The sequence below is a fragment of the Pleurodeles waltl genome, chromosome 11 (assembly GCF_031143425.1).
Source record: "Pleurodeles waltl isolate 20211129_DDA chromosome 11, aPleWal1.hap1.20221129, whole genome shotgun sequence".
Classification (NCBI taxonomy): domain Eukaryota; kingdom Metazoa; phylum Chordata; class Amphibia; order Caudata; family Salamandridae; genus Pleurodeles; species Pleurodeles waltl.
In genome coordinates, this window is record NC_090450.1 from 31,886,140 (window position 1) to 31,908,660 (window position 22,521).

The 22,521-nt window shown below is 42.9% G+C and overlaps 1 protein-coding gene across 1 annotated transcript in view; it reads left to right on the top strand.

Moving 5' to 3' along the window:
* LOC138265303 (cytochrome P450 2J4-like) overlaps positions 1-22,521 on the top strand; it is a 145,344-nt gene that overhangs the window by 63,470 nt on the left and 59,353 nt on the right. The window contains exons 4-6 of the mRNA XM_069212911.1: positions 4,192-4,352; positions 19,266-19,442; positions 20,754-20,886. Of these exons, the coding sequence (XP_069069012.1) occupies positions 4,192-4,352; positions 19,266-19,442; positions 20,754-20,886 (471 nt within the window). The remainder of the gene's footprint in view (positions 1-4,191; positions 4,353-19,265; positions 19,443-20,753; positions 20,887-22,521) is intronic.

Genomic DNA, 22,521 nt, shown 5'->3' on the forward strand with positions numbered 1-22,521 from the left:
TTAAGAAGCAAGCCAAGCTCCATCCTACTTTTTGTAGGGTAAACCATAAATGGGAATTGACACTCAGCTGGTGTTGTACCAAAACACTTGTCGTTTAGCCTAACTGTTTCAACCTTGTCCTTTGCGTTTCTGTGGGAAAACTAAATTGCAGCACTACAATATTATGTTCCACCTTTAATACTCAGCAATTATCATAAGTATTGAAATTGGTAAGGCAGTGAGAACTGACCATGAACGGGAAATTAACCTCAAAATCTGCAGAACACTCTCATTGTCAAAGTTTGTACTTTCTCAAAACTGGGAAAACTAGCTGCATTTTATTTTCCCAATTCCTTCAAAAGTTATTTACAACTGAGATTCCTTATGAAGTTAGTGCATCTTCCATAAATGTCATATCCACTAACATATGATTCAGCCTCATCAATGTAGATATTGTCCTTGTAGCCAACACAATTCCTTTATCATTTTCAATCAAAGAGACTGCCAAATAACTATTCAGTGTCAGCAGGAACTCCTCTCAAGAATGCTTCCTCAGTCCTACCTAAAACCAGAGCAACCACATCCAAGAGATTATCCTGGTATATCTTAAATGTCATCCGAAAACCCTTGTTTGGATCTTTGGCAAATATATTTAGCCATCTTCATATCCAATTTCAGTGTGAATATTGCCCACTTCTCCAATGCCTTTCTTAATCTAGCAAGTAAATACTTAGAAACATAATCTAGTGGCCACAAGTCTTTAGGTTTTGTGCACAATTAGCTTCATAATGAGAATCCTTGGATAACTCCAGTTCTATCTTTACCGTATTGTAAACTTGTTCTCAGTCTTTATCAAACATTCCTGGGTTACAATCAAAATAATTGTCCCCGTCCTCAATTTTCTCATATGACAGCATATGAACAGTTACCTTCTTATTTATTTTCTTAAGAAGCTACTCATTGGCCTTCACAATCCTCGTCACCTAGCTCCGGATACTTTCCAGAACAATGACCCAATGAACAGCTGCTTAGATTTTGGCTGTTTGTGTTCTACTCACAAGGTGAAAATGTTTACTGTGAATCACACATAATTTGACCCTCCAATCTTGCTATAAAATCTAGATCTGATGGTGGTGGACAGGAAACCCACCTGCAAAAAAATACATTTAAATCAAAGTGCTATATGGTAGGTCTGTCCAACTCTGTCTATCCTTCGGTGTTTCTTAATATTAGTACCTTTGAGCAGGTTAATTATAAAGTTTGGGGATTTCTTGGATAACAGTGGGGCTGGGGAATAGTTGGTCAAATCTCTGACATGTGAATCACACCCTAATCTACAAACCGATTAGAATGTCTAGTAAAACTCTCAATTCTCCAACAAATTCATTGATATTCGTTAAATGACTTTGCAGCATGCCCACCTAAGGACCATGACATAAAAGAGCAGCATTAAATGGTCCCAGGTTGTATTTCATTTATCAGCAACACATTGCTTAACCCATAGCAAAGTTGTAAGTATCCCTATGTGAGAATTTTATAGGAGGCCAGGAAAAGGCCTCTAAAGACAGACGTGGTTTTGGCATGGAAAAGAACAGTGGCCATGAATGTCTAATGGCTGTTATCAATGCTGCATGTGGCTACCTGTTGTTAGCCCTTAAGAAGCCCTTTCACTGTCTTTGTAGCACTTTTATGAGGTAATCCAACTGGAATTAGCATACATTCCTAAGAATATTTATCTTCTATACGACAATCACCTAGTCACAATTAGGCATAGTTAGGCACAGTTAGTCCCCATATGCATTGTTCTCAAGTTTTTCAGAATAGCATGGCTGAGCTTCAACTTTAGGATCAAAGCAGAATCTCAAACTCTCTAGGCTTATTTGTGATCTCTAGCTTAGGTAGAGAGGGGACTCTTTCAGGTTTCAGCTTTACACAGAAGTCTAGTGACAGGAGTGTTATTGAAAATAAGTCTGCCAATGTAGAAGGATAATTACAGCATAAAGGCTTTTGTTTAGGTTACACTTTGGTTAGTGGGGTCCATAACAAAATAAGGTGAATAGAAATACCTTGCCACAATCAGAGGTCTCAAATGTAGAAAAAGATTAAGGTCACAAGCACAGGGTGATTTGTTAAAAGGCTGAAATGTGGAAAATTTAGAAAGCAATCTTTCCAGCATACGTAATAGAATTCCAGTTGACTAACTATTTTTCTTTACCTTAATTGGTGATGTGCCACAAGAATGACTTTCCTACTTATCTCCTAATGTGAGTTGTGGAGAAGTAGGTTTTTGAAACTGAAAAGCGTGCACTCTCTCTGGTAACTTAGCACCCATGCTCATGTGACTCTTATAAATGTGAAAGCATCCTCAGTGCATAGACATTTACCCTAACGGTGGGGGACCTGATTACACTTGAGCCATTTCACACTGCACAGTTACATAGGTATAAAAAGTGTTGGCTTTTCACCTATCACATCAGTTGCCCATACCTAACCACTTGAATCAGAGTCCAGAAGATCTGAGTTTTTACTTGTCCATTTTCAGCAGAATGCTCTCTGACATCAAGCAAAACAAGATAACTTAATAGAATAAGTCAAACATGCATTTGACTTTCGCGGTACAAAGTTGCTGGCCCTCATATTGAACTGGCATTATTTGTTACCACTCAATGTGACATTCATTAGCTCTCTGCACATACCCCATCGAATGCAAATCTGAAGTAGTTTCCAAAGTGATATTGATACTTATATAGTAGTATATTACTACCTGTCACTGAAGAGCCAATTCACTGTCAAAATCACATGCATAGCATTGCTTTTGGATGGTTGTTAATTTAAAAATAACTTGTAATTTGAACCATATTTGTTCAATGGTCTCCTAAATTGGGTTACAAATGGTTTACACAGCTTTCTCTCGCTAGCATACTATTAATGCAAATTTTAGAAAAATGAGTGTGAAATAGCAGGACATTGCTTCTACAAATGTAATATACTTGGAAAACGTAAAAACTTCATAAACACAAAGATTGAAGAGTCTAAAAATTAAGTGGATGAAAAATCTGTTACAAGTTGATTTTGCAGAGAACATATTGAGATAAGTTTACAGCATGTACACTGGTGCTAATGGGCACAAGAATATTACTAAATAGCCATTTGGAATTTATTTTAAGCCCCACTGACAACAATTGTTGGCAACCAAATCTGGCATTCATTAGACCGCTTGGAGGATATTCTCATGTAGTTTAAAAGATGATGTCTAACTCAACTTTTAATTGCTACTTGTGCTCTTTTCTAGTGCTAAAACCAGTCCCTTCATTGAGAATACTTGGTTAATAACACAATGTTCAAAGATGCTTCTTAAATTTAAAAAAGAGTGGCTTGAACCACATGTAGTTAATTGTTCAATAACTAGGTGATGTACATCTTAAACAACCTACTTTCACTTATTCTGATTTGGTAATAAAGACTGTAATGACTGTAGTGTAGCAAGGGGTATGAAAATCATGACTTCCCCAACTTTTAAATTTTCTAGAACATCAAAAAGATTGTACATTTTAGAAATAGGCATGTTTGAAACTCATTGCAAGTAGACTTTCCCTGGGGTGAACTATACCAAACACCTACAACTACACAGTATACTCTATATTGTGGGCGATCCTTTTGCAACAGTATTGTTTGTGTCATGTTATGGTTTGAATTGATTTTTGGTTATTTGTTTCACACTATAAGTACTTATATGGCACATGTAATATTAAGGTGCTCCTCGTTTATCCAGAATAACAACTCTTGTGCAGCATTCACTATTGCAGCTGTAATAATTGTTTTGTATAAGCCTAAATGTAATTTTTACAAACCTACTTTAAGATAGACCTTAACAACTCATCTATGTTTCCTGGAGAGAGAAAGAGGCTTCAATTTTCCATCGCAGACTGAGTGCCCATTATTTTGGTTAGTGAGTACGGATGGAACACTTGAAATTACACCATTAATATTGCTAGGGCATCCCTGCATCTTCAAAAACCAGGAAATAACCTTGGCAGCTATAAATTAAGAAAAATAATATAGTGTTGTATGTTTAAAACAATCTCATGAACTAGTCTGCACAGCATCCTCAACAATTGTTTCTCTTAATTTGACAGGGCTTCAGATGTGGGTGCTGAAGCTCTCTGGTTCTTGTAGCACGCTCCTGTGACTCACTCTTTTTTTTGCTTACAGGGGAAATCCTGGATCCTGCTCCAGCGATCGTCTATTCTGTCACCAACGTGATCTCCGCTGTGATTTTTGGACACCGCTTCTCCAGAGATGATAAAGAACTCCACCGACTCATTGAATCCATGAGTGTTGTTATTGATAAACTTGCCAGCATGTGCGCCCGGGTGAGTCTTACAATAGTGTAATGTTCTATGTTAACTGCCATTCATAAGAAATATTGTGAACTCAGATATTTGTAGGTTTGAACAGAGACAAATAAAAATTAAGCATTTAAATGAAAAGTAAGTAAATAAGACTTGTAGGTTTTTTGTAATAGGTGTGGGAAGAAAACCGGACAGGAAGAGGGTGGCCCTGTACAGAAAAATCAAGTGAGAAATGTAAGCAGAGGAATGAGTAAGAAGCTGAAAAAGGAAAACAATAAACGGGGAATGAGGAGAAGCTGAAATGAAGAGTTAAATAAAATGTAAGGGAAGATTGAGAGGGAGAGAGGCTAAACTCACAAAATACAAAGGCAAACACAGGTAGAGCACAATTGCAGATGTAGTCGACAGAGAACATGTGCAGGACCTGAACAGAATAAATGAAGGAAAAAAGCAAACCTAAATAAAATAAAAGCTAAGAAATAAATAAGATATCTTTTCCAAAGTAATTTAGTACAAATTAAAAAAACAAATGATTCAATTCACACCAAAAAGACCTTTCTAGAAAATATTGTTGTGACCTTTGTAATAAAAATTAGGACCGGGCCGTAAACCCTGCTCTGCCGGCAGAGATTTAGGAATTTGGGCACTTTGCCCTATGTGGAGTGGCCTGGAGTTCCCAGAGTCTGCCATCAGGCACGAAGCAGATTTTTTTTCCCATTTGTGCGCGCAAGATTTGTTTTTGGCGCCAGCTTGCAAGTGCCATGATATTCTCAGGCCGCTAGCAAGCAAGCGCAAGATTCTGTGCCTGCTCCCACAGCTTCTGGCCAAGGCGCCTCTGTTATAGTGCTGCTCCCAAGCACACCTCGAGAAAAATCTCTACTCGAGAAGCAGCTAAATCTACTTGAAAAGACATTTCTGAGTTGATTTTCTTCTCCAAGGAACTGCTCAAGTTGTTTTTTTAGTGCAAGAAGCATTTTGTTTTTCCTTTTTTTTCCAAAAGGAAGGAAGTGCCCCAGAGACTCCAACTTCCTATTCCTGTCTAGTAGGCTCCTACTAGTGCTTTGTCCATCTCCTGGTCACTTTTCACTTGGATTTGGAGGTGGAAGGATCACTCTCTTTGTCTGTTGATATATACCTTTGGATTTAAGGACTTTGTTTTTGTGATGTCACACATGTAAGTTTAAAAACTATTGTATAAGGGTGTTGTTTGTTTGATAGGGCATGCACCAATATTTCTTTGTACTTTTATTTGACTTTTAAATTTCATGGTGGTGGGTGGCCTGGTGCTTCAGTAGGGGCCTAGTTAATTTTTACATTTCATTTTTCACGTTTTGTAAAGGGCAAATGTTGCACAGTTCAGTACCTTTTCTCCTTGTTTGTTAAATTTGCAATAGTCATTTGTTTTACTATGTGGCCTAGTCTTCCAAAGGGCCATCCAGCAGTAGGCTGAGTACTAGTCATCAGTACATGAAAGAAATGATTCTGTGGTACATGGTTTTTAAAACATTTGGGGCAGGGATGGCATTAGATTACATTATAAATGTTGGCTATTGTTTGTGTTTCATGTTTTTTTTCTGCAGCAAGTGTATATGTGGGGTAATATTTGATGCCATATGAGGATGTTTTATAGCTCGGTTAATTTTCGTGTTGTGCATTGCTGATTTAATGGTAGTCTTTTCTTCAATTTTACCATTCCTCCTTTGTCTGGCCAGTGTATGTGTGAGTGTGTTTGCTCGGCCACCATTTGTCTTTGCTCTCCATGCCATGTAGCCAGGGGCCATTTTGTATAGTCTTTTATTTGACTTTTAAATTTCATGGTGGTGGGTGGCCTGGTGCTTCGGTAGGGGCCTAGTTAATTTTTACATTTCATTTTTCACCTTTTGTAAAGGGCAAATGTTGCACTGTTCAGTACCTTTTCTCCTTGTTTGTTAAATTTGCAATAGTCATTTGTTTTACTATGTGGCCTAGTCTTCCAAAGGGCCATCCAGCAGTAGGCCGAGTACTAGTCATCAGTACAAGAAAAGAAATGATTCTGTGGTACATGTTTTTTAAAACATTTGGGGCAGGGATGGCATTAGATTACATTATAAATGTTTGCTCTCCATGCCATGTAGCCAGGGGCCATTTTGTATAGTCTGTGTCCAAATATTTGAATGTGTTCTTTGATCTCATGCCTCCTTCCTCGTTGCTGTTGTTTGACCATGTGGCTAGTGGGGATTTTGTGCAGCCAGCCTGTGTGTTTTTCCCATATGCTTGCATGGTTCTTTGCTTCCTATGCCTCCCTGCTAGCTGTTGTTGTTTGACCATGTGGTTGGCGTGGGCTTGCATGAGTCTTTTGTTCCCCATGCCTTCTTGCAGGCTGTTCTTGTTTGACCATGTGGTCGGAGGGCATTTTATATACTCAGCCAGTGTGCCTTTGCCATAGACGTGCCTGTGCTCTTTGTTCTCCATGCCTAATTGCTCGCTGTTGTTGTTTGACCGTGTGGCTACCGGCTATTTTGTGCATCCAGCCTGTGTGCTTTTGCCATTTGGTTGCATGTGTTCTTTGTTCTCCATGCCTCTGTCCTCTCTGTTGTTGTTTGATCATGTGGCTGGTGGCCATTTTGTGCTTCCAGCCAGTGTGCTTTTGCCATGGGCTTGCACACATTTAATATCATTAGTTTAATAATTTGCTTGAGCATCATTTTAGAATATGTGTATTATGAAAATGATGATGAACAGTGCTTTATATTACATGCATTTTTTGCATTTTTCATCTGCACCTGCTTGCCTTATAATAGGTTTCTCATATTGTTTTCTACTTTTTTTTTTTTGCATTTTGACTCAAGCCATCCACAATAGGTGGACAGCAGTCCAACATAATTATTTTTTTTAGATATAATTCCATTTCCTCCTGGGAACCCTGCTTGCCATACTGTAGGTGCACTGCAGATACATCAGCATCATTCATTTTCTTAATGATTATTCCATTTTACCCGGACTACCTTGCCTGCCATACGCACACACTAACCTTCATTTTTTTAAGGATTATTCCATTAACTCCAGCACTCCCCTGACTGCCACAGGTGTCTACTTTAGAATAGATGCACATAAAGCAAAGAGCTATATCTGTATGTAGTGTTATCCTGATTGGGAATGAAATTCATTTATTTGGTATGATGGTGTGGTTTGACTTTAAAATAGTTGGATAAATTGTTGTTAAATATTACCTAAGCAACCAACCTCACTAAATCATATTGCCTACGTCTATACTAATTCAAACTGCAAGGATACTGTGTTTCGCTAAATGTTTTTTTTGCTTGTTTGCTTTTAGGTGCAGAAGAGAAGAAGGGTCATCACCCACAGTACTGCCAAACAGAAAAAACATGTGACATCAGTCCTCCAATCTCTTTAGCTTGTGCAGCTTATTGCCATTGCCAACTGAGAGCTTCAACATGGCCCCAAGAAAAGGAGCTTCCAAGAAAGTGGCCAGTGAGAAGAAGCAGCTTTCCGTCACTGACGTGCTGATGACAATGTTTTTTGGGAGACGTGTGCCTGCCGAAACCGCCCTCTGGGGAGGAACCTTGGAGCAGCACTCCTGCATCAACTTCACCACCAAAACCTAAGCCCAACCAATGTCTGTCAGTGAGGCAGCCATTACAATTATGGCGACACCAACGAACAGTGACCCAGATTTCGATTTGTCCCTTTCTCAAAGTAGTACCCAATCGCTTCAGGAAACGGAGAAAAGTGAACAGCAGCCACAGCCAGCAATATCGGATCTTCCTGAAGTTGGAGCAGGAGATTGAGTTTCCTGCTGAGCAAGAATCTCTTCTTTTAGAGTCATTGGCTCCCAGATCTGTAGAGGTAACCCACCGTTTTCTGCAAGCACCACTTCTGATAATGATGATGTGGACATGGAGTGGCCCTGGCAGAGTCAGGGGGATGCCACAAGAGGCAAGGGAAAATAAAAGTTCCTGAAAGCCTTAGAAATTTGGAAGGGGATAATGAGGATGACATGCCAGTCTTTGCGGAAGCTGGCACAGAAGAGTCTGACATTCCTTCTCCTATTCAACCTGCTCTGAGGGATGTGGCACAGGTAGCATTGCCAGTTCCCATATTTGTAAAGCCTTAGCTGAGACCTTCACCAACTCCTACCTCAGTAGAAGCATGCACTGCATAGAGACAATCGACAATACACCCACCTACCTCCAGTTCTTCTTCTTTAGGCATTGGCACTGACCACTAAGAAAGTACTCCTCCCAGTGTGGGACTTTCTTTGTTGCTTAGCAAACAGGAGAACACTGCAATGTGCTCCACACTGCAATCGTGCTCAATTTGCCACACAAGTGTTCTGCGAGGTAAGCCTGGTTCACATTATGATATGGAGGCCAAATGAACCATATGAAAAAACAGCACTTAATCTGATGAGAGGAGCACCTTTAACAAATTGCTGAACGTGATCATGGTAAAGACGAGGAGAGCTGGGAAACATCAGTGACAAGTCCAATCATGTGGGGAGGCCAGGAGGAAGAAAAGGGTGACATCTTTACACAAAGCATCCCTGTCCCCAGCAGTGTACCAGAATCACCCGCCTCAGTGACCTCAAAATGGCACAAGACTTAGAGTCAGGTGGAGACACCACAGCTAGACGTGCCTTGAGTCTACCATCCCCTACTTCTCAAATGTTGCCTGCGGCAGAGGTCCCAGAAAAGAAGAAAGCCCAGGCTACTATTTCGACGATGTTCAGGCCCAACGGCATGTTTGTACAATGGGAAGCAGGCAAAAATTTTAGCACTGGACCTCCTCCCTTTTTCTTTTGTAACAGCCATCTGCCCAAAATGGAAGGTCCCAAGTCAGACCTATTTTGCCAGAGTTGCTGTTCCAGCATTGCATCATGATGTGCTGCAATTGGTTGGAAGAACTCTGCAGCAAAGTGCTGTTCGCACTATCCACCTGATAACAGACATGGGGACCAGTTATCAGACAATTGATTACATATGCATCACTGCTCACTGGATCTCTTTTGCGAGGGTAAGGCAACAGCTATCTGCAGCTCTTAGCCCTGAAGAATGTTTTAAGAGTGTCCAGCAGCATGCAACAGTAGCCATGGTCGCCATTTATAAATCACTTACAGCTGCATGCTTCTTGGACGAATTTAACAGCAAAGTGTCTGAATGTCTGTGGCTTATAGGTCTCCAAATTGGATCTGTGCCACGGACAGTGATATAGTCGAGGCCATGGCAGATGGAGGCTATTTCAGGGTCTTGTGTTTGGCACATTGCATCAACTTGGTTGTGCAAGAGTTTCTCAAAAAAGAAAATCTAGACACCAACATACTGACCACCCTCAGAAGAATCTGCACTCATTTCAGCCATTCTTTTCAAGCTCACAAGCAGTTGGGGCTTATTCAGCCTGCTTATAGAGTACTAGTTAAAGCCCTCATACCCAAGGTGTCCCCATTGGAACTCAATCTATTACATGTTGCAATGTCTATGTTGGCAGTACAGACAGATTGATGACTATGGGGGTCATTACGAGTCTGGCGGTCAGTAGACCGCCAGACTCGCGGATGGCGGACCACCACATTACAACCCTGGCAGTTGAATCGCCATCTCTGCCAGGATCAGAGATACCGGTGGTCTGGAGGTGGTGGGGATCCTAATCCACCAGGGCAGCGCTACAAGCAGGGCTGCCCTGGGGATTACGTCCTCCTTCTCTGCCAGTGGTTTCACAGTGGTAGTACTGCCATGAAATGCTGGTGGAGAACAGGTGCAGGGGGCACCAGGGGTCCAGTGCACTGCCCATGCACTTGGCATGGGAAGTGCCGGGCTCCTCCTGAACAGCACCATCGCAATGTTCACTGTCTGCCTTGAAGACAGTGAACATTGCGAGGCTGCTGGTGCACCATGCAAGCTACAGCATTGACGCAGCCCTGAATATGAGCTGGAGACAATGTTGTAGCCTGTTTCCTGCTAGGCCAGTGGGTGGAAACTCAGGTTTCCGCCCGCTGACCTAGCGTAAAACTCATAATGAGGCCAGTGGGGATGTAGACTGCGTGGTGGCAACCTTCCAGGCGGACGTCAGCGGATTGTAAAATCCGTCTGCTGAACTCATTATGACCCCCTATGTCATTTAAAGAGGAGGGGATGCCATTGGGAAAGCTATGACCATGGATGTGGACAAATGGATCCTAGTCACATGCCTAACATAGATGCGATTCCCTTTTGAGGTTTTCACACAGGAAGTTAGCAAAGAGAACAGTAGCATGGGTACTGCATTTGAGACCCTAAGTTTATTGTAAACCCTGGCAGACACACTCATAACAGTAAGAGAAATTCGGAAGTCCTGGGGGGAGCTTGTCCAAGGAAAGATCATGTGTGCCCTGTTGAATTCCATGTCCATGGTTAAACATAGTATTGAGATATATGAGTTGATTGAACTTCAGAACATTGACCGTTTATTTTCTGCCAAATCTTGAACCAAGGAAGACTCAGGCCCAGATCTAGTAGCGGCCACCCCTCTGGAGTACTCGACTATCAGAATGGACCAGCCCTATCGCAGAGGAGGGGGGATTCGCTTTTTTTTTTTAAAATCCCCGTAACTGGATGCTGCAGCCTATCAGTTTTGTGTCAGCTGATATTTGTGAGAGAGCGCAGTTCAGACTCAAAGACAAATATAAATCTCTTCTCTCTGGACTACTTATGTACCGGCCTCCTGGTTCTCGCACTCAGTATATCGAGGTATGGGACCAAATCCCCAAACACTTCATTGTTAGCCCTACCTGTACCATATTGGATGACTTAAAATTCCACATGGAAGACAAAGGGCCAGATGTATCAAGAAAGCCCTCTGCGAATCACAAATAGCGATTTTTAAGAAATCGCTATTTCCGAGTCGCAAAATGCTATGTAACATATTTTCAAATCGGAATTAGCGATTTCTTAAAATTTGCTATTTGTGGTTTGCGAGGCCCAAATACCGAATCGCAATTAGCGAGAACGTAATTTGCGATTCGGAAATTGAAAATCGCAAATTGCGAGAACGCACACCTGGCAGAGCCTGATGACATCACAAGCAGGAAGTGAGTCATCACAGACAGTTTGCAGGTGCCACACCCAAAGGAGCACTGAGAGAGACACAGCCCAGCCACAGTGAGCAAGTCTGTGAACAAGGCAGGACTGCACATCACCATGGACACCTCTGCACAGGCACAGCACTGCCACTGAGGCCGGTACCAGAAGTGCCAGTGAGGCCACTGCGCACTTGAGTGGCTTGCGTGGCCTTAGAAAGTGACTGTAATGGCCACAGGGGACTGTTTTCTTATTGTGTGATACAGTAAACAATGATAGAATAGTGAGATACTGTAATCTGCTTTTGTTTAAGATACATAGGTGGTCATTACAACCCTGGCGGACGGTGTTAAAGCTACGGATATACCGCAAACAGTCCGGCGGACAAAAAAAGGGAATTATGACCCTGGCGGAAACCGCCAACAAAGACAGCCACTTTAACACACTGCCCGCCACGGCGGTGCAAACAAGCAGAGCGGCGGTCACCGCCAACAGACAGGCGGAAGACAATGTACCTCCCACACTATTACAACCCGCCAATCCGCCACCTTTTCCGGGGCGGATTCACTGTGGATAAAAACACGGAGGAAACAGCTTTTGCTATGGGAAAACGCTCACCTGAACACATCCCACGAGGAACGAGGACTCCATGGAGCCCGAACTCTAAATACTCCCTGCCCTTGTCTTTCTGCTCCTCTACGACCAACAGCTATGTAGGCGCCGAAGACAATGGTGAGTACTGCACCTACGACACGGGGAGGCAAAAGTTAGGGGGACACCCACCAAACACCCCCACCCTCGCATATTACAACATACACACCAATGCATTCACAAAAATCACAGTAACAACCCACAATCCCCCCAGAAGAATGAAAAGACAATGCGAAATTCGGTCAAACATTGTAATGTGGCAATATACATGTCATAAAAAAATATTCAGATATATCTTTGAAAATCAGTCATAAATATATACAATACGAGAAGTGGTGCTGATATGTAAATTACAATGTCCGTGCACCAACAGTCCAAAAATGCATGGGCGAGGCCCACAAAGCATACCTGACTAAAATCGGAGAGAACACTGCCGGAGCATCAGATTGAAATACTACAGGCACCTCAGGGGGAAGGGAAGGGGGGGCACCTCAGCCGGATGAGTGCAAAGCCAAATCCACGACGGGGCTCCATGCCCATTGATGTATCCTGGGGAGTGCAAAGCCACAGTCTCTCAAGTCTCTACAGTGGGTGGGTTGCCCACTGTTAAATCTTGGGGAGTGCAAAGCCACAGTCTCTCAAGTAGATGCAGGTCTCTACTGGTACTGGGGGGGACTGGTGCCCAGACTGGATGAGTCTCCCCGTGAAAGTTCCTGTCCTGTCACTGTCCCAGCTACACATGGGATAAGGATGCCTGATGTGTGCAGGGGCATAAGAGCATGATTATTGCAGGTGTGTGTGTAATGATGTGCAATGGGTGGGTGTTTGTGTACCCCAGTGCAAGCATTCCTGTGTGTGGGTTTGTGTGATGATGGTTGGTGGGGTGTTCTGGGTATGTGCAGTGGGCATGCTTTAGTGAGGGGTGTCCATGCTTTGTTGTGTCATGCAGGGCTTGGTGTTGGGATGGGTGGTTTGTGTTATGGGTAGATTAGTGAGGATTTGGAGTGATAGGGGAGGGTGTGAGGGTGGGGGTGTGTGATAGCATGCAGGTAGGGTGGGGGATATGATAGTTATGATTTGACTTACCAGTGTCCCATCCTCCACCGACTCCTCGGAGGCCCTCAGGATGCATGATGGTCAAGACTTGCTCCTCCCATGTTGTTAGTTGTGGGGTAGGAGGTGGGGGTCCGCTGCCAGTCCGCTGTACTGCGATGTTGTGCCTGGAGACCGTTGAACGCACCTTCCCCCGTAGGTCGTTCCACCTCTTCCTGATGTCCTCCCTATTTCTTGGGTGCTGTCCCACTGCGTTGACCCTGTCCACTATTCTGCGCCATAGCTCCATCTTCCTGGCTATTGATGTGTGCTGTACCTGTGAGCCAAATAGCTGTGGCTCTACCCGGACGATTTCCATCACCATGACCCCCAGCACCTCCTCGGAGAAGCGGGGGTGTCTTTGGCGTGACATGGGGTGGTGTAGGTGATGTGTGGGGTGGTGTATGTGGTGATGAGTGTGGTGAGTGTAGTGGTGTGTGGGGTTTTGTGCGTGGATGTTGTGTGGGTGATGGTGTTGTGTGCCTCTGTGTGATGGAGTTGTCTATTCTGTGCTCTCTCTCTGGCCTTCGTTCGTGATTTTTTTGTTGTAGGGGTTTGTGGGTGATGTGGGTGTGTGTTTTATATTGTGTTGGGTGTGTGGGAGTGGTGTTTGTATGTGTATCAGGTGTGTGTATTTGGAAATGTCCAATGTGGCGGTGTTTTGGAGATGTGTGTGTATTTTGAGCGCGGCGGTGTGTACCGCCAATGGAATACAATGGTTGAAAGACCGCTGTGTGGATTCGTGGGTCGTATTAGCATGGGCGTGTTTCTGTTGGCGTGGAGGTGGCGGATTTGAATTTTGGCGGATTCCAAGATGTGGGTCATAATAGCCGTGGCGGAATACCGCCGCCGCGGCAGTGTATTGGCGGTCTTCTGCACGGCGGTAAGCGCCTTTTACCGCCAATGTTGTAATGACCCCCATATTATTTTATTTTTTCTGCTAGTGAAAATTATGTTACCTGATGTTTAGGTAATAAATATTCTAACTACCAGTACACATGTCAGTGAAGTTGTTTTCATTACTTACTTCTGAAATGGTTGTGCGTGACGTCAGCACGCCTTTGCCTGCCCTCTGCTGCACTGGTCCTGTCTGCAGGCTGTAGGGGGGGTATGGGATCATCATCCTCATCAGGGTCAGAATTAGACATTTCCACAGGTATGCCCCTGGTGGTAGCTATATTGTGAAAGATCGCACAAGTTGCCACTATTCTACATGTCGTCTCCGGGCTAGTGCCCCCCCACTTTTGTGGATGCACCAGAAGCAACTCTTCAGCAGCCCAAAGGTGCGCTCCACCACATTGTGGGTTGCCCTGTGTGCTGCATTGTATCTCCGTTCTGCTGGTGTTGTAGGCTTGAGGTAGGGCGTCATCATGTAGGTGCCCACTGCATAGGCACTGTCTCCAAAAAAGAACAGAGGGTATGATGAATTAGTGAGCCATCTGACGTCACAACGACATCAATGCACCAGTGTACAGAGGGTCACAACCTAGTAGATATCCTTCACCAAATTCCCCAGCTAGCAGTCTTGTGTGAATCCCGCTGTGGCAAAAGATGTATGAATCATGTGTGCTCCCTGGGTACCTGGCCACGAGATCAGGTATGATATTGCATATCACCTGCATGTTCATTGAATGTTGGTATTTACGGTTGCGGTACACATACTCCGTGGCCGATGGTGGACAGATTGCTACGCGCTCCATCTATGGCACCTAGGATGTGGGGGAACTGTGCTATCTGGTAGAAATCTATTTTTGTCTGCTGTAATTCCTGTGGGGTGTTGGGGAATCTGATGTACTGGTGTATCCTGCTCAGCATGGCATTTAGAAATGCATTGAAAAATCTAGAGAGGGCACTCTGTGATACCCCTCCAGCTGCTGCTATGACCCCTTGATAGCTCCCTGCAGCAAGTAGGTGCAGGGAGCATAATACCTGCACATGGGTGGGTATGCTATTTGTCCTGTGTGTTGTGCGCTGCAGTATGGGTTGTAGCTCAGCTATCAGGTCAAGTATCATGGCTGAGCTTAACCTGTACTTTTCAAAAATTTCCTCCTCAGTCTGGTCAAAAAGGGTCATGCGCACTCTGAAAATGAGCTCCTGTCTCCTCCTCCCTCTCCTCAGACCTGCCAAGATCCTCATTCTCCTCACCATGACGTAGAGTGCAGCCATTGTGGAAAAAAGTCTGAGGCATTCTGGGCCTCCTTATATAGGTTGCACCTGGTTACCACCTGGTTTCACCTAGTGGTATTTTGCATGTGCAAAAGGCCATTCTGCAAAACATCGCAATTTGAGATTTTTTGATGCATCGAATTGCGACTTGGTTTTGCGAGTTGCTATTTGCGTCTTGTAATTTCCTCCTTGAAATACCTTATCAGTAATTGCGATTCGGTATATCATGTAGCAAATTGCGAGACGCAAAATGCGACACGCAAAACCAGGTCACAACGCAAAAAAACGCAATTTTTGCAATTCCTTATTTTTGGTCTGCGAATGCCTTTCATGCAACGCAGACCACGTTTTTGCATTTGCAAACGGCTAAATTTAACGATTCGCACCGTTTGCGAATGCAAAATCCTTTGATACATCTGGCCCAAAGAGCCATTTCGCCATTTAACTTGAGCCCATGAATAACTTTGAGTTCTCCCAATTGGTTAATGCTCCCACACATTCCAGACACACTCTTGAGGGGATTTTTGATAATCATCTGGGCCTGGAGATTGGTGAGATGCTCCTGCTTAGCTGGTCAGACCACCTAGCAATCACTTTCAAGGTCAAACCCCAGAGAAAAGTGAGGCAAACACAGTTCAAGCCTACTTCTTATAGAAGTCGGACCAAAAAGTCTAATTTAGCTCTAGAAGCTGCACTGGGTGAAACATTAGAGAAAAGGAATATCCCACAGAACCCAAAGTCAGAAGACTTTAATGCCTGGGTAATGAAGGCTGTTGAAGATGTTACCCCATTTAAAAAAGGATGGGCACAAGGCCAAAGGCATCTGCACCCTGGTTCTCTGATGATTTGAAAGAACCCAGACGATATTGTCAAAGGCAAGAATGTGAGCAGGGGGCTACCCCTACTCTTGAGGAGAAGATCAAACATAAAGAGCTTATTGCTACATATAAACGGCTATTGGGGAGCCGAATCAACTTAATATACCAGCAAAGTACGCCCAGCTAGTAATACTTACAACAAACTTTAATGGTGGTGAGAGAGCTGTCTAACCCTTCTGTACAACAATCCCTAGAAAATTCACAAAGTTTCTGCAATAGTGTCACAGTCTATTTCAGGGTGAAATTCCTTTAAAAAAAATCAGAATGTAATACCAGTGAGGATGGGATTCCCCCTTCATGTGAGACAGAGGATCCCACTGTATGGGAAAACTCTGGAATTATGCCCACCTTTCCCCCCATATCCTGGACGCAAATCAGGAATTCACTGATGCAGTTGACGTCAGGCTCTCTAGAGGACTCCTGCCCCCCCCCAGAGTCCTTCAAATGGACCTGGATTTGATAGCCTCTTTTTTGGAAAAGGTTTTCAATCAGACAAATATGACAGGAGTCTTTCCCCAGCTATGGACCAAGGCTATCGTCATCACCCTAAAAAAAAAAGCCTATTGGGGAACTAGATGGCTTAAATTGTGCCCTATTTCGCTCCTACCTGCACCAGCCAACATTTTTTAAAAATACAATAACCAGACCTTGGCCAGATTCATTGCCACTCAGGATCTTCGGGACCCTCACAGAATGGTTTCTGCAGTGGTCACAGTACCAAATTGGCCTTGGTTGTGATGGCAGACTGCTTCCGGTGTCAATGGACCAGGGTGGCATGGCCATCTTGATGATGCTGGTTTTATCTGCAGCATTTGATAAGGTGTCCTTATCCCGGTTGGTAAAAAGATTGCACCAGGTGCCAGTAAGGGACACTGTATTGGCTTTATTGAGCTCATTTCATACCAACAGAACCCAGACTGTCAGCTGGGTTCTGTAGGGCAGCCACTTTTCTGCTTCCCTGTTGGGGTGCAGCAAGGATCCACGCTTAGCCCAACCTCGTTCAATCTATACGTGGCTCCGCTTGCCACTCTGGTGTGATAATTTGGCTTTCACATACTGTCTTACACAGATGACACTCAAATCATTGTCTCAATATCTGATGACTTGCTTTCTGTGGCATAGAAGTTTAAACACTGCATGTTGGACATTGGTATCTGGATGAAGGAGAACAGTCTGAAATTAAATGTGGTGGTCTTTAGGCATAGCACGGAGTGTGGTCATAGGTGTGGGTGTCAATTGTAGCTGCAAAAAATGTAGGAGTTATCTTCGCAACACACCCACATTTGATACACAGGCTAATAAGTCTTCCAGTTATTACTTTTACATTATTAAGATCCTGAAAACATTATTTCCCCTCATCCTATTGGAACTGGCAGTAGTTATTGCTTTGATCACGTCTCGACTACGGCAATGCATCATATCTAACCATCAATAAATGCTTTCATATGGAAACTCTTGATGATTCAGAACACGACTGCCTGTTTGGTACTGAATGTACCTAAACGTCAGTCGGTGAGAGAATGCCTGCGCTCCCTTCATTGGTTACCGGTTACGAAGCGGTGACCTTCAAACTCCTTTGTATGGTGCATAAGGCTCAGCAACATTAGGGTTTCTACCCTGCAAGTCAGAATTTCAGTGGTAGTCTCCTAAAAGAAAACTGAGATCCTCTTCTCAGAGGAAGGTGATCATCCCTAGGTTTTGGAAGACTAAATGGAGTGGGTGCACCTTCTTGGTAACAGCTGCTAAATATGGACCTCGTTGCCACTCTACATAGCCAGCTTAGATTCCCACATGGCATTACATGAGCAACTGAACACCTGGCTTTTTTCCTTTCCTTAATTGCTCCCTCTTTTGGCACCTTCTTTCCATTGGCAGCACTTTGACGCCTATAGGCTAAATGCTCGTTATAAATCCTAAATATGAATACAAGGAGTGCATCTGTGCCACTTGATCTATGGTAGTAAAAAATTCTGCCCACTTTCATTCCCTTTTCTGAAGGGGATGTTTCAAAATGCAAGAGGTGAATTGTTTAGCAAGTCAGAGATCTGGAAGAAGAACGGCTGGAAATTAGAGTCCAAATCTGCAGTCCTGGGGTGCCGCCTTCAACTTCGAGAAAGGTTAGCCGTGCCTCAGAGCAGCCAACACCAGCAACAAGAAGACTGGTAACAGCAACAGAAGAATCGGACCCAACCTCTGCATTAGCTTGGTTTCAAGTGGCCAGTCTCAAGTCCAGTACAAAGGCAAAGGGCAAAAGAGGTTGAGCAAGTGGTAGCATCAATGACCATTCAGAGGATGTTCCAGGAGTATCTAGATGACCCAAAAGAGTTCTACGTGGATCAAAGCCCATTGGTGTATTTGTGTGGGAAGATGCACCAATGGCCATAGCTCAGGAGGCTGGCAATCAGGCTTGCCTGTAGCCAGTGTGTCTGCTGAGCATGTGTTTTTTTTTTCCTAAATGCAAATGGATATTTAGGAAATACTATTACCATTGAATAAAATTAATTGGCAACCATGTGCAAATTCCAAAAAGGCATCCGAAATGCACTTTTCTCAGTGCCTTGAAGCGCACACTCACCAGGGGGCATAGCAGCGCTTTACAAGAGCACTACTTTCTTAACCCTTAGATTTAAGGGGGGCCTGAGGTCCATACTTAGGAATGGTTTTCAAAATTGCGATTTCTTAATAGTGATTGTGAATCCATAGGAATTGATGTTAGCAAATTTAGTGCATCCCAATTTGAATTTCCTAAATAGCCATTTCTAAGGATTCGCTATTTAGAAAATGGAAATTGGAAGTTTCATAGATATTGGCCCAAGTCACTTTCCTAATCCCTGCATTGTGTCACTTATATTGTACAGTTCACAACACTACACAGATCTTACATTTGCTAATTTTAGAGTATCATAGACACACATACATACTCACATAAATAAGAGAAAAACTCTGAATGAATGTCTATCATCAATCTGGAATACAGCAATTTTAGAGAGAGAAACATACTCAGAAAGAAGTTAATCTGTCTCCCTTGACTATGATTTGTTGAAGGTATTTACAAAAAAGGACACTCTAATCAATCCCAATGCCTTTCCCTCCAGCTTTTTGATGTTTTCCCTTGGCTCATGCGACATCTTCCAGGACCTCATAATGATTTGTTTGAAAGCAATGCCTATGTGCTGAAATTTGTGAAGAAGGAAATCAAAAGTCACAAAGAGAATGGATTTTCCCAAGAGCCCCAGGACATGATTGGTTTCTACCTAAATAAATTATCACAAGTGAGTATTCGCTGCTGCCACATTGGTTGCTCTGTTCTGATTCCAATAAATTGATCTAGCATGTAAGAAACACAAGTGGCCATAAGATAAAACAAGACACAGGGAGGATTTTTAGGAACATTGTCATATAACTGGGGAATCTCTAGGATACATTCTGGGATCTTATCACACACTTGACTTTTTCATCTTCATATTTCAATGATTTAAATATAATAAATGCCAGAGCAATTAATAACGAAATACAGAATCTCCTCAGATTACAAAAACAATAGCTAGACTCTGTGTCAAGTGAATCATTGACCATTATTATCCATAGAATCTGTCAACTCATTGCACTGATCACAACCTCTGATCTGGAAGCTAATATAATTTTGGTGGTTACTCCACAACAGTCTGCATGTCCAGTACTTTGTATTGTTTGCCCCTTTGAAATCCTGATAGGTTTTACCTGCTGAATTTCACCAGCGGATGCAAACTTTATTTCACCCAGTTATTATCAGGTGGAGTAAAGTCCATATCACTTTTTACTCCATCTCTGCAGAATTAGGGTTTTGTGCAGTGATCTCTATCAGCCGGATCTCATAATGAAGGACCTCATTTCAATGTACAAAATGCTGCGGCAAAAGCTTTAGAGCTCTGGTTTCACAACTCTGGAAGTACCTCAGTCTCTAATTAGCAAGTTAACCCAACCTTCAAATACCTTGCCTTTTCAATGAAGCCTTCAATCGGCATCTGATCAGCTTAATGAAAACTCCAATTTCTCTGTAAGAAGAAACCTGGCCACAAACCTCAGTAAGCTTAGCCAAGTCAGGTCCTTGCTGCAGTTCTTTGAGGATCGATCTACAAACACAGCCTCAACAAACCATCAACACCTACTTAGTTATGGCAAAGACATTGGTGTAGATTTTTAATGCGGTTCAAGGGCAACACATTTAGCACATTATAGAACAAACACAATTCTACACATGCTGTTGCTGAATACCTTCTTCCCTACCACATGCCTTAAGACAGGGGTAGTTCACATTCATTACTGGCTCATCTAAGAGTTCAGAATATAACCTTACCCCAATCTTCAACATCTAATGTTATCTACCCGTGCTTTGCAATTAAAGCTTAAAATTAATTTATAGTTATTAGAAGGTGTTCTTTAGAGTTTGGTTCTACAATTTCATTTTCATCAATGTAATTTCTTGAAGAAGACAAAAGTCTTCTACGTCACTCATCAGTCCCCTGGGCTGAGTATCTTCACCATAAACATTCTTCATTTAAAATTTCCAATCTGCTGAATGTGAATGTTTTCTTCCAATTCAGGACCCTCCTTCTACATTTGATGAGGCTAACATGATTAGCCTTGCATCTGATTTTTTGGGAGCTGGGATGGAGACCACCACCACCACCTTATGCTGGGCACTGCTCTACCTGGTGAATCAGCCAGAAATCCAAGGTGAGTGTAGGATGAATGCAATGAGTACTAGAGAAGTATTTTGTTATACTTTGTGTACTGTTAATTTAGAAGACCAAGGCATATGCATATCAAGTAGATTAGCAAATCTAAATAAATATGTTTATTTAGAGTGCATGAAGATCAAAAAAGAGATGAATGTTTCATTGACTATTCTGATGCAAGGGTTGAGTTCAGATTGCATGTCTCAAGTGTCACAGCTGTTCAAAACAAGCGCCGTTCACAGATAGCCCTTTGATAGATTATTATGGGCATGTTTACTGAAACAATCAGTGATGTAGATTCCCCAAATGCCAGGGGTTGCAGAAGCAATATCATCCAACCTTGGTACAGTCTCTGTTTACTGCATGTGATATTACATTACCTTTGATGATGCTGGCACGGAAGGATGGGATGTGAAGCATCCTTTGACACCGTAGAAGCCATAAAAATTAACATTAGTAAAAAAATACAAATAGTGTAAGTTTCATAAAACCATTACCTTAGCGAGTATCCTGAAACCATGAATTTGTTGAGTTTTGTACATTTTGAAGTTCCTCAAAAACCTTTCAGTTTTTGTCAGATTATGTGATGGGTCCAAAGGATTTTTGTTGTCAGCTGCTGCCAAAGTCAATAAGTCAGCTCTAGCTACTCTTAAAGCCTACAATTGCTGCTACACACTTTCACCGCTATTTCAGGAACTGAAAGTAAGTATCTGGTAAACCCCATAATCTTTTTTACAATGACTTTCCACCAGCCCTCGCCATTTTATACATACCCGATTTAGTTTAATTTCATATCCTCAATCCACCTACTAATTGCCACTACTTAAATATATTCTTGTGATTATTGATTTTGAGGAGCAATGTTCACTCTTTAAGCAGTGAAAAGTCTGAAAGTAAGAAAACAAGTGAAATATCACAAAATTCTCAAACATATAAAGCAGTGCACTGACTGTTCAACACATCGAAGCATTTATTGTATGCGATAATTGTAGGAAGGTAGCCTCTTTCTACCATGGTTACCCCTGCGTTTGCCCAGTTGTTAGTGTGTTTGACTGGGATCCTGCTAACCAAGACCCCAGTAGTTATGCTCTCTAAATCCTCTAAATTTGGTTGTTGGATACTGTTAACACAGTATTCCACTCATAAGTGGCATACTGGTTTCCCCTTATAAGTCCCTAGTATATGGTACCTAGGTACCCAGGGCATTGGGGTTCCAGGGGATCCCTATGGACTGCAGCATTTCTTTTGCCACCCATAGGGACCCTATGCAAAGGCTTCTACAGGACTGCCATTGTAGCCTGTGTGAAAAGGTGCATGCACCCTTTAACTGCCATTTACACTGCACCAGGTCAATTATAAGCCACCCCTATTGCAGGCCTTTTAGTCCTGAAGACAAAGTGCAGAGTACCTGTGTGTGAGGGCACCCCTGCCCCAGCAGAGGTGCCCCCATGACATCCAGGACCATTTTCCCGACCTCGTGAGTGTGGGGATGCCATTTTACGCATGCAGTGGACATAGGTCACTACTTATGTCCAGCTTCACAATTGTAACTCCGAATATGGCCATGTTTGGTATCACACATGTTGGAATCATACCCCAAGGCTTTTGCAAGCATTGGTTGAATGATTCCATG